Source organism: Hemiscyllium ocellatum, chromosome 19 (genome assembly GCF_020745735.1).
Source record: "Hemiscyllium ocellatum isolate sHemOce1 chromosome 19, sHemOce1.pat.X.cur, whole genome shotgun sequence".
Lineage (NCBI taxonomy): Eukaryota > Metazoa > Chordata > Chondrichthyes > Orectolobiformes > Hemiscylliidae > Hemiscyllium > Hemiscyllium ocellatum.
Genome location: NC_083419.1, coordinates 64,393,062 through 64,411,640, shown reverse-complemented (window position 1 = coordinate 64,411,640; position 18,579 = coordinate 64,393,062). Strand labels below are relative to the sequence as shown.

Sequence of the window (18,579 nt, the reverse complement as noted above, 5' to 3'; positions counted from 1 at the left end):
GCTGTGAGACACAGTGAGAGACATAAAGTGCACAAATCTTTATTTAATTTCCACCACCAGGAAAAGTAGGAAAACACCCGAGTGGCCTGTGACGAGCAGTGCCCTTCACATGAAAGGGCAATGCTGTGTGATCAAAACAGTGAAGGGGAGGGCAGGGACTAAATCAAAATAGAGTTGGAGGGGGAAATGATGCACTCCACTCCCTGCGGCGACACCCCTGTTTATATCTGTTAGCCCGGGCTCCCTGATTGGATCAGGTTAATAGACCCAATCAGGGAACTCATATCACCTGACTGACCTCGTTACACTCACTACATTCCTCCACCTCCAAGTCCAGGAACGTAAGCCTGTTCTTTTACTTTTCCCCTGTTCTTTGCATATTCACACTGGGTCCGGTTCCTCTGACTCAGCTAGGATACAGGTAGTGTGTACCAGATTGTAGCCTGCCACTTGCATCTACAGTGTCTCGGAAGAAATTCATCCTCTTCTTCATGCCTAAAGGCACCGAGGCTGACACATCTGCCGTGTCCATCTCAGACCCTGAAGTTTTTGCAATGCTAGAAGAAGCGGGTGAACCCTTGGGTTCCGACTGTCATTCCGGCTGTTCTGAGGGGCCGGGTATGTGTCGCTCTTGCCCCATTTGCAACTTTTCAGCCTTCATGTGGTCCATCTGCTTGCTCAAGACTACTTCACATACCTGAACTTTGTACATCACAGGACCTGACCTCATGTCGATCATGCCTCTTACCCATGCTGGACGATTTCTATGGTTTTGGCACCAAGCTTCGTCCCCCGAGGTAAACTGTCTCCCTCGCTCAGAGGAATCTTGTGTCTGGCATTGACACTCTTGATGCTGTTTCACCCTCACCCCCAGGTCTGGAAAGATCAGATTTAACCTGGTCTGGAGTTTACTAGAGCTATCCCTGTAGTTGCATGAGGGTGATCCGATAATCAGATTGAACCAGGGCAATTTGGTATTGAGTGAAACTGTAAGCTGTTACTTTAAGCTTGCCTTCAAAATTTGGACTGCTCTTTCTATCAGACCTTTAGACAAAGGATAGTATGAAGCTGTCCTTATATGCCGAATACCATTCAACTTTAGGAAATACTCAAATTCCCTGCTGCTAAATGATGGCCCGTTGTCTATGACCAACATTTCTGGGAGCCTATGCATTGCAAACGATGCTCACAACTTTTCTATCGTCATCCCATGAACCCTAAGTACGTTGAGTCGCGCATCCACATGAAGAAATTTGGGCCCACAAAAGGATGAGCATATTTGACGTGTAACCAGGCTCAGGGTTCATCCCAAATGTGGGGGACCTGCTGGAGGTAATTTTAGTCTTTGTTAGCACTCTGGATGCTCATCTACCAAGGCAAATATGTCATCATCCAATCCTGGCCACCAGACATAAGTTCTCACCAAATCTTCATTTTGGACATCCCTGGATGGCCTCAGTGGAGTTCAGCCACTATCTGATAGCGACTTTGCTCAAGACAATCACTCTTTCTCCCCATAATAATATGCCATCTGCAATGGTGACCTAGTCTTGCTGGGTCCAAAAAGGTATCAATTCCGGCTGGGATAACCCTTTTGTTTCCTCCATCACTACCAGCTGTTTTAGTTTTGCCAGGTCCAGATCATTTTTCATTCATAGTCTGATATTGTCAGCAGTTACCAGAAGGGTGGCTAGAAAGTTTAAAACCAGGATGGACTCTTCCAGTATTGGCACCAGTGGTAGTGTGTCTGCCAATGGGAGGTGGCTCAAGGCATCCTCATTTGCTACTTGGCCTCCCGGAAGAGGTTTTAATTTGTAATTGTATACACTTACAATCAGAGACCACTGCTGAATTTGATCCGAAGTTATGAGCGGCATTGCCTTGACCTCTTCGAGTCCGCCCCAGCAGGGGTTTATGGTCTGTTTCTATTACAACGTTATCCATAAAGGTATTGGTGGAATCTCCTCACACCAAAGATGACTAGCAACCTTCCTTCTCTATCTGGGCATGTTTGCACTCTGCATCAGTGATAGTCCAGGAAGCAAACGCTATTCTGTGTTCCTCTCCATTGGGCCATCTATGAGCCAACGCTACCATGATTCCATTAGAGGAGGCATCAGATGTCAGTTCCAGGTCTCGCTTGGGATCATAGTGTGCCAATAGCAGTTTCATCATTTCCCTAAAGGCTAAGTCTTGGCTACAAGATCATTTCCAAGGGCTGCCCCTTTCTCAATAGCAAATGTAAGGCTGCCAAGATGGAGGCTAGGTTATGTAGGTTATGTATGAACTTTCCATAACATTCACCAATCCAAGGAAAGATCTAAGCTCCAGTTCATACATCCGATTTGGGACACCCTTGATTGCCCTTACTTTATCTTCCAATGAGTGTAACCTGGTCTTGTTGACTCTGTAGCCCAAGTAGGTCACTTGGGATGCCTAGAACCCAAATTTTTCTCTTCTAAGCCGTACGGCCACCTGGGAGAAACGTGTAAGGACTACGTCCAAATTCTCTAAGTGCTCTTTAATAGTACATCATCCAGATAAATGGCAACCTAGGGTAGACTTTGTAAAATGTTCTTCATCATCTGCTGAAAAATGGCACAGGCTGATGCTACTCCAAATGCCAGTCTCGAACATTGGTACAAACCATTATGGCTATTAATTGTTGCATATGTCTGGGTATCCTCATCTAACCGCAATTGCAGGTACACATGACTCATGCCCAGCTTCATGAAGGGCAGCCCACTGCCAGCTTTGCATATAAATCCTCTAAGCAAGGTATAGGATATTTATCCAGATGCAAGAAGCACTTTATCATTTGTTTAAAATCCCCACAAAGGCAAACTGACCCATCAGGCTTCACAACTGGCATAATTGGCATGACCGGTGCTGCCCATTCTGTGAACTGGTTTGATGATTCCTTCGCTATCAAGCCTCCTCTTTTCTGTCTCTATTTTTGCATGTAAGACAAGTGGCACTGGGTGGGATCATGGAATTACTTCCAGGTCAACATGCAAGGTGGCTTTGGCTCCTTTGATAGTCCCTAGACCTTCCTGAACAACCTCTAAGTATATAATTAGGATTTCACACAAACAGCTATTTTCTAATCAAAAAATATTGAGCCAATCAAGGTATATCTTTCTCAACTAATTTTGCTCCATCAGGCTCAGGCTGAGCCTTTTACTGTAATCAGTGGTAACTGAATGAGTTGTTTCTCATAACAGACTGGAATGGAAGTTGTACCTTTAACCTATAAAGGTCCCCAAGTATAGTGTCACAAAGTTAGTCCCTTTTTTTCTAAAAGCTCTTCCTTGGCTGAAGGAGACTCTGTCTTGATGTTTTTTCAGAGGGGCAATAAACCAGGCCGGGCTCCGATCAGTCTGGTTTGGTACAGCGATGAAAAGGATTTTGAGAGGCCTTTTGTTTATATGTAAACAGGCCAAAGTCATCATGTTTTAGAAGTGACCTGTATAATGAAAGGGGAGTGGTCTGCTCTCTAACTGAGCTGAGCAGTTTCAGTTCAGTCTTGAACTGAGAAGTTCAACAGGGAACTGTGTGGAAACTCTCTCTTCCTGCACTTCAACTTCAGCCTGTAAGCATGTGTTCCATTTATATTGGGTTTTAAAGGGAGTTTGCTTATTGGGACTGTTGTGTGTATTTGGAACAGCATAATTAAGACTAGCTGGATAGGTTGAGTTCTGTAAGCGTTCTTTAATCTGTTCTTTGTGTTTCATTATATAATCTTGTGAATACATTTTTTGTCTGTTTTAAAATCTAGTAGGAGAAAGTGAGGACTCCAGATGCTGGAGATAGAGCTGAAAATGTGCTGCTGGAAAAGCACAGCAGGTCAGGCAGCATCCAAGGAGCAGGAGAATCGACGTTTCAGGCATGAGCCCTTCTTCAGGAAACTTTCTAACGTCATGGCCTTCACTCAAGTGGTGTCCCCCAGGCTCAGTCAGCCTGGCGAGGGTGTCCACTTCCATTGATACTCTCTGTAACACATTGGCTCCACTTGCTGCATTTTCTAAGGACAAAACCAGCACTTTTGCCTACTATATAATTTAATTTAGAAGCTAAATGGTCTCTCAGTATCTCATTAAGGATTAAAACAAAGTCGCATGCCTCTGCCAGTTGTCTTAACCTCACCAAAAACCCTAACAGATTTCCCCTGATTCTCGATCTGCCTAGTAAAACCAATAACATCAGAATTAGAGGAGGCTTGGGCTCGTAATATTCCTCAACTAAATCCAAGAATGTTTGAAAGATTTTAGTATTTGCTGCCTCAGAAAATGTTAGACTCCTAATAACTGAAAAAGCTGTGAGTCCACACGCTGTCAGAAGAATTATTTATTGCTTTTCATTTGCCCAGAAAAAATAAAGCATTCTTTGCACATGATTCAGAAATAGTGTTGGCAAGATGCAAGGAATGCAATGCCACAGGGGAACAGTCTCAGCTATTTATGATTAATATAAATAACCTGGATGAACGGATCAAATGAATGGCTGTTAGATTTGCTGATGACAGGGGGGTCATAAGATGTCAAGAGCAGGTAGAGAACCTTCAAAGGGATATAGACAGGTTAAGTGTGTTCAGAATTTGGTTAATGGAATAGAATGCAGTAAAGTGAACTTGTCCATTTTGATAGGAAGAGTAGAAAAAGAAAGTTTAAATTAAATAGTGATTGCAGAACTCTGAGGGATTGAGGAATCTTGGGAATCATGATTCACAAGAATGAATCATCAAATGACTAAGGAAGCAGTAGAGTATTGTCTTTTATTGCAAGGGTGATGACATGTTGAAATTGATAAGCTTTACAATGTTGGTTTCTTTATTTAAGAAAGGACATTACTCTTTTAGAAATACTTCGCAGAATGTTCACTTGTCTAATTTCCTTGGATGTAGGAGTCATCTTATAATGAATGAAATTGGGCATATATCGATTGCACGTTAGAAAGGTGAAAGGTAAACTTAATGAAGGTGAAAGGATGTTTCCCTCGTGTGAGAGAGACTAGACGTAGGAGAGACAATTTAAAAGCAAAGTCTCACATTTAATATGGAGGTGATAATTCTTTTTCACTGAGCATCTTTGAGTCTGTGGAATTTTTATCTACAAAGAGTAATGGAGATAGGGTCATTGAATATTGTTAAGACAGCAATATAGTAGTCACAAGGATATTCTGTGTATCTCTTTCTGTCTTTGTTTGCTTTGAGTTTGTATTTGTGCTCTGATCTCCTTTACCCTCCAAAATCTCTGCTTGTAGCTCTCCATTGTTTACATCCACACCAGGATTCTTCTCTAAATTTCTTTCCAGTTGGTACTGCTGTTAGCTTGAGGGTAAGCAGGTCACATATACCAATATATCAAACTAAACAAGAAAATTAAAATTAATCCTTGACACTTTCTGCAAAATTTTAAAGGTCTTTTACAAACACCTTCAAAACAATCGCAGCTACCACAGTTATTTTAAAGAAATCATAAATATTTTTTATTATACCGTTTGAAGGTCAAATGGCATTATGGAATAAATTCGTACTAACTTTCATTTGCAGCCAACAGTCAGAAAGGCCTCTAATGCTAGAATTCCCCTCTTAGAGTTACCAGATAGCAAAATAATTTCCAAAGGGAATCATTGCAAAAACAAACATTTCAGGCAAACAAACAGATAGATGCCAATTCTGAGAGACCTAATGGCATCTTTGGAAAAATATACCAGAATTTCAGTGTGCAGATGAACAATCCTCCCTCATTTATCCCCTGCTGGTTACAGTACCTGTGGCACTCTTGACAGCAGGTTGAGGCAGCTCAATAGTAAAATTTAACTAAAATAAACCAACGATGGGGGAGGGATAATGCGAGATTTGACATCGTGCAATATGGGCCACTATCCATCTAACAGCCTGCTGCACAGAGCTAATAATGTTTGAGATATTTTTATATGTGCTATGGCTAAAGATTAGGATTTTCAACCTATGCAGCTTGGACAGACTATCATTCATTTCATTACCATATAGTAATGCATATAGATGTCCATCACAGTTATTTTTAATCATGGCTTCTTCTATCAAGGTCATATTCAACTGACAAAAAAAAATTAAGATTTAACCGAGCTGTCCTTCCTCAACACTTTTGATTGTAACAGGGACAGCAACTGGAGCACTTCTCTACACTCCTGGGGAAGCAGACATCACTAAATTACAAATGAGGCCTTAATAAAGCTTCCGTAAATTACCTGTAATATACCATTCCTGCATATTTGGGATATTGACCATTCTGCGCCCTGAACTGGCCTCTGGTATGAAGTTCTGAGCATCCCACAGCAGGAAGCTTAAATCCCTAATCTCTCAAACATCTGGAGTCAGCACTTGAATCCAATTCTGGGAAACTGTCAGCATTCCAATAGAATTAGGAATCTAACCATATGGCATAGGAGCTGAACAAGGCCATTCGGTCCATTGGGTCTGCTCCATCAATCAATGAGACCGTGGCAAATGTGATAATCCTCAACTCCATTTTCCTGATAATTCCCAAACACTCTTGATTTCCTTAATGATTAAAAATCTGTCTATTTCAGATTTTGAATATACAGAGGAACCTCGATAATCCGAAAGACATGGGCAAGGAGTATTTTGTTTGGTTAGTGGAATTTCGGATGATCGAATGCCGGATAACATAGTTTAACCAAGCATCGGGACTTTGCGATCTTGCCAGATAATCCAATATTCAGATAATCAAATACCAGATAATCAAGGTTCCTTTGTACTTAATGATCCAGCCTCGACAGCTCCCCTCTGCCTTGAATGGGCAATGCTTTATTCTGAGATTATGCCCTCTGGTACCACGGGGAAACAATCTTTCCATACTACCCTTCCAAGATCCTGAAGAATCTTGCATGTTTAAATTAAGTTGCCTCTCATTCTTCTAAACTCCAATGAGTACACCCACCCTACTCAACCTCTTCTCATAAAACAGATCCTCCCAAGCCCAGGATCAATCAAGTGAATATTCTTTAGACTGTATCCAATGCTATTTTCTCTTTCCTTCAATAAGGAGGTCAAAATAGTCCACAATATTCCAGCTTTGTTCAGACAAATGCCTTGTATAATTTTACAAAAACTTGCATATTTTTGCTCTCCTTTCGCTTTGAAATAAAGGCCAATATTCAACTTGTCATCCATGATACCAATTAAACTTGGATGTGAAAATTGTGCGATTTATGCATGAGAACTCCCAAATCCCTTTGTAGCTTTCTGCAGCTGGTCTCCACTTAAATCATATTCAGCTCCTATATTCTTAATATCAAAGTAAATAATCTCACATTTTCCCATGTTACAATTCCTTCTATTTGCTGAGCCTGTCTCTACCCCTCTGTGGACTCTTCATGTGATCAGCAATCCCACCTATTTTTGTGTCATCTGCAAACTTGGCTTTAATACATTTGCTTTCCTTATCCAAGTTTTGAAAATACATTGTAAATAATGATTGCCCCAGCACTGATCCTTATGGTATTCCAGTAGTTTAAGGTTGCCATCCTGAAAATGCTCTCCTTATCCCAACACTCTGCCTTCAAATAGTCAGTTAATCCTCTATCGATGTCAACATCCTAACTCCAACACCATAGGCTTTTATCTTATTAAGTGGCTTAGTGTGTCATGCGTTATCAAACGCTTTCTGGAAATCCAAAAGTATTGCATACATATACAATGATTCCCCTTTATCCTGCTTGTTACTTTCTCAAAGACTTCGAGGAAATTTGTCAGGCATGATTTCTCCTTCTCAAAGCCTTGCTGACTCTGCTTGATCATATTATGTAGTCCTAAATGCTCTGCTGTTTCAGGCTTTTTATAGACATTAAGGTTCTCCACAGATGTTAAGTTAAATTAACTACAATTACCTGTGTTTTTTGTCTCCTTTCCATTTTAAATAAATGTGCTACATTGGCAATTTTCCAATCCTTTGGGGCAGAATTTAAAGATTCTTAGAAGGTTATTACCAGTACATTCATAATCTCTGTAGTTATTTCTTTTACTAATCTAAGATGCATCGCATCAGATCCTGGGGATGTATTGGCATTTGGCCCCATTAGTTTCCCTTGCACTTTTTCTCTCATAATAACTTAGTGTATTCATTTCTGCTCCTCCTTTTCCCCTTGATTATTTAGCAATTTTGTAATGCTATCAGTATCTTCTACTGTGAAGACTGATGAAAAATATTTATTCAACCCCTCCAAATGGCACTGCTGCCTTACAGCACTAGGAGTTTTATACCGGTGACTGTGTAGAGATTGCACATTCTCCTTGTGTCTGGGTGGGTTTCCTCCTGGGTCTCCGGTTTCCTTCCATAGTCCAAAAATGTACAGGTTAGGTGAAGTGGTCATGCTAAATTGCCCATAGTGTCCAGGGATGTGTAGGTAGTTGCATTAGTCATGGGAAATGTTGGGGAATGGATCTGGATGGGATACTCTTCGGAAGGTTGGTGTGGACTTGTTGGGCCAAATGGCCTATTTCCACACAGTAGGAATTCTATGATTATTTCCTGGATGCCATTCTTATTTCCCAGCTTTATTTTCTAAAGGACCTACATTCACTTTGGCCTGTCTTTCCTCCTCTTCATATATTTAAAGAAGCTCCACTTGATATTACTTGAACATTTACCGTCAAAGCTTTTCTTCTCCCACTTTATAATTCTGTTGGTCACCTTCAGTTTTTTTAAAAACTTCCCAAACCTTGGCTTACAACTTGTACTTGCCTCATTACATGATTTTTCATTTAATCTGATTCCTTCTATAGCTTCTGTGGCTAAACCTGGTTGGTTTATCCCTGTCCAGAATCTTTCTTTCACGTGGGAATATATATTTGTTGTAAGTGATAGGAACATAGGAACAGGAGGAGATCATTACCCTCTTGAGTCTTCCACCATTTAATGAGATCATGGATGATCTGTGGCCTAACTCCATATATCTATCTTTGGTCCACATCTCTTAAAACAATTGCTTTACAAAAAAAAAATCTCACATTTAAATTTAACAACGGATCCAGCATGAACTCCAGTTTATGGAAGAGCGTTCCAAACCTTTGTGTAGAAGTGCTTCCTAACACCTCTCCCGAACGGTCTAGACCTAATTTTCAGACTATGCCCCCAGTTCTAGAATTGCCAACCAGTGGAAATAGTTTATCTACCATGTATTTTCCTGTTAATATTTTGAAGACTTTGGCCAAATCACCACTTAACTTGCTAAATTCTAGAGAGAACAGACCTAATTTGTCTAATTTCTCCACATAACCCCTGAAGCCAAGGTATTATTCTTGTAAAACTACACTGTACTCCCTCCAAGATCAAGATATCCTTCCCAAGGTGTGGTGCCAGGTCTGCTCATAGTACTCCAAGTAGGGTCTAACTAGGGTTTTGTATAACTGCAACATAAATTTTGCATCCTTGTATTATTGTCTTAAATGCATGCCATTGTTCCTAAACTAATTTTCCAATCCATTCCAGCTAGCGCTGTCCTCATTCCTTTGTAGTTACCCTTATTTAGGTTTAGTACAGTTGCCTCCAACCCATGTTCTCACTTTCAAACTGAATGCTAAATTCTACCCTGGTTATGCTCACCGTTTCCTATGGAGTCTTATACTCTGAGATAGTTTGTTAAAACCGCCTCATTATACATTACCAGATCCAAAATAGCCTGATTTCTGGTTGGATCCACAACATATTGTTCTGTCCCAAATACACGCTATGAATTCTTCCTCGTGGTTACCTTTGCCAACCCATCTTTCCCAAGATCCATAAAGATTAAAGCATCCATCATTAAAGTACTGTATTTGTTATTATCTCCTCATTATCTCCTGATTTATTCTTTGTCCTTCTGTCTAACTAAAGTTAGGGAGCACAGAGACTACTCCTACCAGTGTTGCCTTCACCATAATATTTCTTACCTTCACCCATATGGATTCTACATTTCTGATCCAACATCATTTATTGGCATTATACGTATTCCAATCCCTCTCTCCACCAACCCCGTATGAACAAAGCAACTCCACCATTCTTTACTTCCTGCCTGTCCTTTTGAAAAGTCACACACACCTCAATGTTTAGTTCCCAGTTTTGATCACATTGCAACCATGCCTTCTTAATGGCTATAAAATCACACTCATTAATCTCTATTTGTGCCATTAATTCATTCATTTTGTTTTGTGTGTATGTGCATTCAAGTAAAGAGCCATTAGTTTTGCCTTTTTACCACATCTCTCCCCCCACCCACTCCAACCCTAATTGCTGTTGTTTCTCCATGCTTATATACTCAGTCCCTTCCTGTTTCACTCACTACTGATATTTAAATAGCTGCCTTACAATGCTGCCATATTCTCTTGCTTTGTACCCTACATTTCTCTTCCCCAATGCCCCAACCCCCCTCCAGAATTGGTTTAAAGCCCCTCCCTACAGTCCTAGTTATTTAATTTGCCAGCAGAGTGATCCCAGCACAGTTCACTAAAGACTGTCAGACCAGAACAGCTCCCTTCTAGCGCAGTAGTTTTGCCAGTGCCCCATAAACTGAATCCCACACCAATTCTTGAGCCATGCATTTAACTCCTTGCCTTTATTTAGTCTATTCCAGTTGGCCTGCAACTTAGGTAGTAATCCCTAGATTAATACTTTGAAGATTCCACTTTCTAATTTAACTCTGAACTGTTCAAATTCTTCGAGAGTTACCTCCATTCCAGTTGTACTAATGTCATTGATGCCGATGTGGATAGTGATTACAGGATTCGTCCCCTCTCCCTTCAAGCTCTTCTCCAACCTCAAAGTGATCTCTTAACCCTAGCTCCAGGCAGGTAGCACAGCTACAGCTACAGAGAACAGTATCTAACCCCTGATTATATTCTTACTTTAAAGATTAGGAATATTCACCAATCCTCCTCACTGGTCAGCTTCTTTCACTGTACTCACATCATGCTATGGTTTGTGACATCACTCAGGTGCTAGTCTTACTGCAGCTCAGCCTCTCGATTCATGTCTTTTAGTTGCTCCCATTCACTCCTCACTCCAGAAAGATTACTACTTGCTAATTAAGTCATTTATGTTAACCCTTTGCACTAAATTTCCACTTGAAACAAATTTCCAGCATGTCACTTATTCAGCCTTCATTTCACTCCACTTAAGTCTCCTTCAAACTCTCAGGGCACTATTGCACAAGTAGGTTGTTAAATTCTTGGTCCCTGACGATGTTAACAATACTGTAGGAGAACAAAGAAACACCTGTTGCCGAGCTTGGAATTTATATTGCAGATGTTTCGTCCCCTGTCTAGGTGACATCCTCAGTGCTTGGGAGCCTCCTGTGAAGCGCTTCTGTGTGCTTTCCTCCACCATTTGTAGTGGTTTGAATCTACCGCTTCCGGTTGTCAGTTCCAGTTGTCCGTTGCAGTGGTTGGTATATTGGGTCCAGGTCCAGGTCGTCCACCTAGACAGGGGACGAAACGTCTGCAACACAAATTCCCAGCTCGGCGAACAGAACCACAACAACAAGCACACGAGCTACAAATCTTCGCACAAACAATGAAACACTTTTGTGGTTTTGTGCTACAGGGCTCTCCTCAGTGTTGAATGCATTGACAGTGCCCAAACTCATTTCACCTTCGGCCAACAGAAACAGGACCATCTCATTACATTTGGATTGATGAAAAAGGGAGGTGGAATACAAAAGTCTGGAAGACACCTCAAATACTGAAGCAATTTGTGACCACAGGCAGCAGGACCTGGTCAACATTCAGGTTTAGGCTAAGCAGCACGTGTTGCTCACTGCGATAACCATCCCCAACTCACAGAATCTAACCGCCTCTCACTGATGGCCTTACCATTATTGGGTGTCCTATCATTAACTTTCAGGGATTACCACTGGTCAAAGTCTGAACTAGACCACCTATATAAATACTGTGGTTACAAGAGAAGATCAGAGATAGGAATTCTGTGGTGAACTCCCGTCTTGACTCTCCAGTGCTAGTCCACTATCTACAAAGCACAAGTCAGGATTGTGATGCCAATACTTTACACTTATCTGGATATATTCAGCTCCAGCAACACCAAAAGATACTACAGTCTGACACCATTCCTCCCTACCATAGTGTGGAGTTACAGCATCCTGTACTACCTACAAGAAGCACTAAATCTCACCAAGACCTCAACACTGTCTTCCAAATACACAATCTCTACTATCTAGAGGAACAGGTCAGTAGGCACATGAGACCACGTCTTCCAAGTCAAATATTTGGAACAATAATTGCTGTTCTTTCTTTGTGCTGGGTCCAAACCCTAGGGTGCAACTACACTGCAGTACACCTGCACCAGATGGACTGCAGCAGTTCATTCAGATGGCTCACCACCACCATTCAAGGGCAACTACAGATGGACCAGCAGCACCCACAACCAAAGAACAAATATAAAGGAAACTATGCTAGGGACATAAATCTCTGGTTCATCCTTATCTAGAGCACTACATTCAGCTCTAGGCACCTCACCTCAGCAAGGACTATTACTTTCACAAAAATATCTCCAGAACTCCATGACAGGAGGATGGATTCAATGAATAAGCTTCTGTATGTCCCTAATTGTACAAGATTAAAGGATTATCTAATTAAGGAGTTTAAGATGATTAAACAACTTGAAAGGTCGAGAGAGACTATTTCCTGCAGCAGATAAGCCCAGAACAAGGAGATGTAACCTTAGTATTGGATGAATGTTATTTGGGATGGTGTCAAGATTCTTTTATTGCACATATCTCTTCCTCTGAGAGCTGTGAATTCAGGAGCAAATTGAGTAATTGCAAAACTGAGATTCAAACAATTGTTTGGTTGTACAAAACTCAAGTACTGGTAAAAAAAAAGGCACATTTGTTGAAGCTTTTCATGTTGCACAAATCGCGAGTAAAGAGAAAACACTATTTGTACCATATGAGAGGATGTGCAAATTGGTTGGCAAGTGGAACCTGATTGGAACAAGCACTGCCATGGAGAATAAACTAGTGAATGATGACGGTCAATAGCCAAGCGTTATTTAAATCTTAAAGATTGACTCTGATTGGTCAAGGTATTGCCATGAGAAACAAACCAAATGACAACTGTCACCTTTTGTTTTAACTGAAGTGGGTACACCTTGCATGTTCCGTTTCTTTGCTAAAAACAAGAGCCTGTGTAGCTTTCAGTCTACTTAAGTGTATCACATTGCGAGTCTACCTAAATGTGCTAAATTGATTATTAGCCTAATTCTTTGCACATTCAGGATTATTTAGCAAATGTGGTCTAATCACAGAATCACATCCAATATTGAACTCTGTGTTGTACATTTTGCAAATGCGGGCTGGTTGATTTTTTTCAGCAAGACTGAGATTGATAGATATTTGCTATGCTAGAGGACTAAGGATATGGAATCAAAGCAGAAAAATGGAGTCAAGAATATGGATATCTGAATCGTGGACAAGGACACAAGTGACCTCCCATTGATCCTACTTTCCAATTAGATTTGCATGTGAGCCCAGACAAAAATGAGAAGATTTAATTCTCTTAACCAAGCTTGACTAAAATCTGATTGAAGATTTGTAGCTTGGTGTCCGTTGTTGTGGGTCTGCTCGCCGAGCTGGAAGTTTTTGCTGCAAACGTTTCGTTCCCTGGCTAGGGAACATCATCAGTGCTGTTGGAGCCTCGTGTGAAGCGCTGCTTTGATGTTTCTTCCGGTATTTATATTGGTTTGTTCTTGCCGCTTCCGGGTGTCAGTTTCAGCTGCAGTGATTTGTATGTGGGGTCCAGGTCGATGTGTCTGTTGATGGATGTTCTTGCCGTTTCCGGGTGTCACCTGGAAACGGCAAGAACATCCATCAACAGACACATCGACCTGGACCCCACATACAAATCACTGCAGCTGAAACTGACACCCGGAAGCGGCAAGAACAAACCAATATAAATACCGGAAGAAACATCAAAGCAGCGCTTCACACGAGGCTCCAACAGCACTGATGATGTTCCCTAGCCAGGGAACGAAACGTTTGCAGCAAAAACTTCCAGCTCGGCGAGCAGAACCACAACAAGCTTGACTATTACATGAATGGTTACCAATGGCTCCAAAGCCACAGCTTGAAACGATACATGACCAGATGAAGAGAAGCGGAAATTTGCCTTACTGGAGATTACCTGATCTGAAGGCTGCTGATCCCTCTGTGCTATAATATCTTTAATCACTCTGACAAAGAAGGCATTCACCTTGCTCCTGGATGTATGAGGCAGCAAAAGCCGGATAGGCATAACAATGGAGGGAAATATTACTGAAACAGAAGAGATGTCATCATAAATCATATGTGAGAGATTGCTTTCTCCACTCCTCCACACCCCCACTTCACCACCCCTCCACCACAACTCCCCCTGGTCTATAGTACCATTGATACCGTCAGCCCTCGAACCCAAAGCAAGTCCTTTAAAAGCAAATGCCAAGAAATAAAGATGGGGTAGAAATTCTAGTAACTTTGAATATACCTATGTATAAATGATGAGAACAAAAAGTTGTCATTAAATATCATTAGAAACTGTGAGCAGTTGTGGGCTGCAATGAGCAGCTTTCATGAAAAGCTTTAATGGAACATCAGAACAAATGTTGCAATAGATTTTGAAGTCCACACTTTCAGTTCAGTTGTGGTTGGTGAACTTATGCTGACTTGCTCCCTGCACTCTAAGTACACTCCTAGATGGGAGGAAGAATAAGTGGTTAAAGGTGAGAGAGGGGGAAGGGTGCACCTACATTAATGTGATGGTCAAGAAGTCACAACAATGTCTCTACATCCTCAGGAGGCTAAGGAAATTCAGTGTGTCCATAAAGACTCTTACCAGTTTTCATAGATGCATCATACAAAGCACTCTATCTGGATGCATCATGGCTTGGTATAGCAATTGCTTTGCCCTGGACCATAAGAAACGCCAGAGAGTTGTGAATACAGTCCAGTCCATCGCACAAGCCAACCTTTCATCCGCTGGCTCCATCTAAATCTTTTGCTGCCTGGGAAAGCCAGCCAACATAATCAAAGACCCCTCCACTGTGATTATAATCTCTTCCAACCTCATTCATTGGGTGGAAGATATAAAAGCTTAAACTCACGTAACAACAGTTTCAAGAATGGCTTCTTCCCCGCTGTTATTAAGACTTTTGAATGGACCTCTCAAATTTAAAATCGCCCTTGCTCTTTGTGGACCTTCTCTGCAGCCGTAACACCTGTCTTCGTCTCTCTGATCTATTACTTTGCATGGTATGATCTGCCTGTACTGTATGCAAAACAAAACTTTTCACTGTACCTGGGTAAATGTGACAATAATAAAACAAAACCAAATCAAATCAAATCAGAGTAGGAACCACCAACCAGCCATGGGACTGCCGTTGTCAGGTTATGTTTCAGAGCACAGTAATAATGCATTTCCACAAAAAGGAAAATTCCGGTGAGGCCAGCAAACTACAACATAGGCTTGCTGATACATGTGGCTTTTGAGGGATTATTTTAGTAACTCATAAATGCAAAACCTAAGTTTCAGAAGCTTTGCAAATACTTAAAAGAAGCATGATTTGGAGATGCCGGTGTTGGACTGGGGTGTACAAAGTTAAAAATCACCCCACACTAGTTTACAATCCAACAGGTTTAAATGGACTGTCACCTGATGAAGGAGCGATGCTCTGAAAGCTAGTGTGCTTCCAATTAAACCTGTTGGACTGTAACCTGGTGTTGTGTGATTTTTAACTAAAAGAAACATGTTGAGTTTATCTTAGAAGCAATTCATAGGGCTGCTGGACCACAGTCACACCTGGCCAGACTAGGTAAGACTGGCATGTTTTATTTCCATATTAGTGAACTAGCTAGATTTTTAAGACAACCCACCTAATTTGTTGTCTTAGTTTATAGATATCATTGTTCTATTTCCAGGTTTTTCAACTCAATTCAGTTCTCAAACTGGCATAGTGAGACAAAAATACACATTCTCCAGATCATTAGTCCAGACCAGTATTATTAGTCCAGTGCTATGGCTGAAGAAATGAAATATGGCAGAGGAACAATAGAAGAGCTGAACACTTACTGCTGAGGAAAATAAGTGGATTGAAGAAATTTATATTAAAGATCATTTTTGCATGCTTGACAAATGGATCATCAGGGTTCTTCTGGGAGTCGACCTGTGTACCAAATGCGACACTGGCAACAACATCCATGGAAAAGCAGCCATAGTACCTGTACAGAGATGGAATAAATGTTAGTAATAGGCCACACACTGCTCCCCTTTTGCATGAAGTATTGGAAATGGATAAGACCCACAAAACCAACTTTTCAAAAAACTGCTGCAGGACCATCTCATCCTCAAAATGGCTGTTCTTATCCAGCGAGGAGAAAGTGAGGTCTGCAGATGCTGGAGATCAGAGCTGAAAATGTGCTGCTGGAAAAGCGCAGCAGGTCAGGCAGCATTCAAGGAACAGGAAATTCGACGTTTCGGGCATTCCTGAAGAAGGGTTTATGCCCGAAATGTTGAATTTCCTGTTCCTTGGATGCTGCCTGACCTGCTGCGCTTTTCCAGCAACACATTTTCAGCTCTGTTTCTTATCCAGCATCAACTATATAACAAGCTGGTTTAAATCCGGCAGTGAGTAATTTTAGAGGATTAATTATTGATCTCACAGTTCTCCAGGGAAGAGTGAACACAATCTATTGAACTTCATATTCAGTTTGAGGGTGAACAACCTGGGTCTGAAAGTAGTGTTGTAAAGTTAAATAAATGCAGATGCAAAATTATGAATACAGAGTTAGCTAATGTGAAAACAGATTAAAAGGTAAGCAATTGATAAGCAGCAGCAAACATTTAAGGCTATTTTATATCTCTGAATTAACTCTCCAGTCAAGAAGACAATGTCACGACTATGTTCAGGCTTATTCTAAAAAGCAACACTACTGTAATAAATTTTGGAATAAAATTTAAACTAAACAGTATCTGACATGACAATCATGTAACAGGTCTGACATATCAATTAAATGCCAATCTACATTTGTTTGTTCAGAGCCATTTGCTCACAGGGTCTCTTTTAAAGAGTCACATTCTGCTGTGTCTATCACAGCGCTCCTTCCTTAGAGTTCCAATTACTCCCACACTGTTATTTTTATACCCAGTGATGTGCAGCTCTGTGACATCACAGCAAGATTGCTCCAGGTTTCTATTACCTTTACAAAACAAAAGAGACAAAGGGATGGAGAAGACATGGAAATATGAGGGAACACTGTCAAAGACCTTTTAAACAAACCAATCAAAATGTTACCAATTCCACAGCTGAGTTCCCCTAGTTAGGGTTTCCACAGGCTTCCTCATCCTCCTGAGACAATGAAAGTAAGCAAAGAGGGATGAAATGTAAATTCGCCTGGTCTTTTTTTATAATGGTGACCCCATAATGTCAGAGAACATGTGTGCTTGATGTGTGCAGGTTCATGATTCAACATAGTTCCAACTGGGAGAGGTAGCATGGGTTAGAATGGTAGGTTAAGTTTGAAATTCCAGGTTATGGTCTTATTTTATCCATTCTAGACTCAAGTTACAGGTAAGAGGGGATAATCCAATTCACAAAATGCCTCAAGTATATAAAAAAAAATCTTGTTCTGACTTTATTACTGATTTTGTAAACCAGCCCTGCTATCCCCAAGTCCCTTAAAAGCAATTGTCCTAGTATCAATCCTGGGAAATCCCAATGTATATCCCTCTCTAGCTAAAAATGTGTTGCTGGAAAAGCGCAGCAGGTCAGGCAGCATCCAAGGAACAGGAAATTCGACGTTTCGGGCATAAGCCCTTCATCAGGAAATGTCGAATTTCCTGTTCCTTGGATGCTGCCTGACCTGCTGCGCTTTTCCAGCAACACATTTTCAGCTCTGATACTCCAGCATCTGCAGACCTCACTTTCTATATCCCTCTCGAACCTGAAAAACAACCGCTCACTGTCATTCTGTTCTTGTGACCAGGCAACTTTGTATCCATGCCAACGCTATCCCTTTTATTCCATGAGCTTTAATCTTACTGGCTAGTATGTTATGCAGCATTTTATCAAACACCTTTCGGAAGTCTCCGGATACCACTTCAACCGCACAACTCCAAGCAAACTTTTCTGTCACCTCATCAAATCTTCAGCAAGTTCGTTAAATATGATTTATGTTTTAACAAATCCAGCTCAGTTTTCTTTAACTGAGCCACATTTATTCAAATAACGTAATTTTGGTCCAGTTCACCACTTCTAATGCTTCCCCCACAACCGACGTTAGGCTGAAAGATCTGTAATTCCCAGACTTATAATTACATCCTTTACTGACAAGGCTGCAATATTTATAGTTCTCCAGTCCTCTGCTACTCCTGGATCTAAGCAGGATTGAAAGATTGTAGCTACTGTCTCCCCTTTCCTCAGCATCCTCCAAACATATATTTTCTGATCTTAGTGACTTAACAACTATCAGTACAGTCAGCCTTCCTAATAGCTCATTATCAATTTTTAGCTTATCCACGATGTCAAGTACCTTTGCTTTCACTCAGACTCTGCT

General features: G+C 41.1%; 1 protein-coding gene across 2 annotated transcripts in view; it reads right to left on the bottom strand.

The window, feature by feature from the left end:
* Positions 1 to 18,579, bottom strand: part of tbxas1 (thromboxane A synthase 1 (platelet)) — a 241,244-nt gene that overhangs the window by 74,355 nt on the left and 148,310 nt on the right. For both annotated transcript variants that reach the window (XM_060840011.1, XM_060840012.1), the window contains 2 exons: positions 16,097 to 16,245; positions 14,177 to 14,307 (listed from right to left, as the gene is read on the bottom strand). In XM_060840011.1, coding sequence (XP_060695994.1) covers positions 14,177 to 14,307; positions 16,097 to 16,245 — 280 coding nt within the window. The remainder of the gene's footprint in view (positions 1 to 14,176; positions 14,308 to 16,096; positions 16,246 to 18,579) is intronic.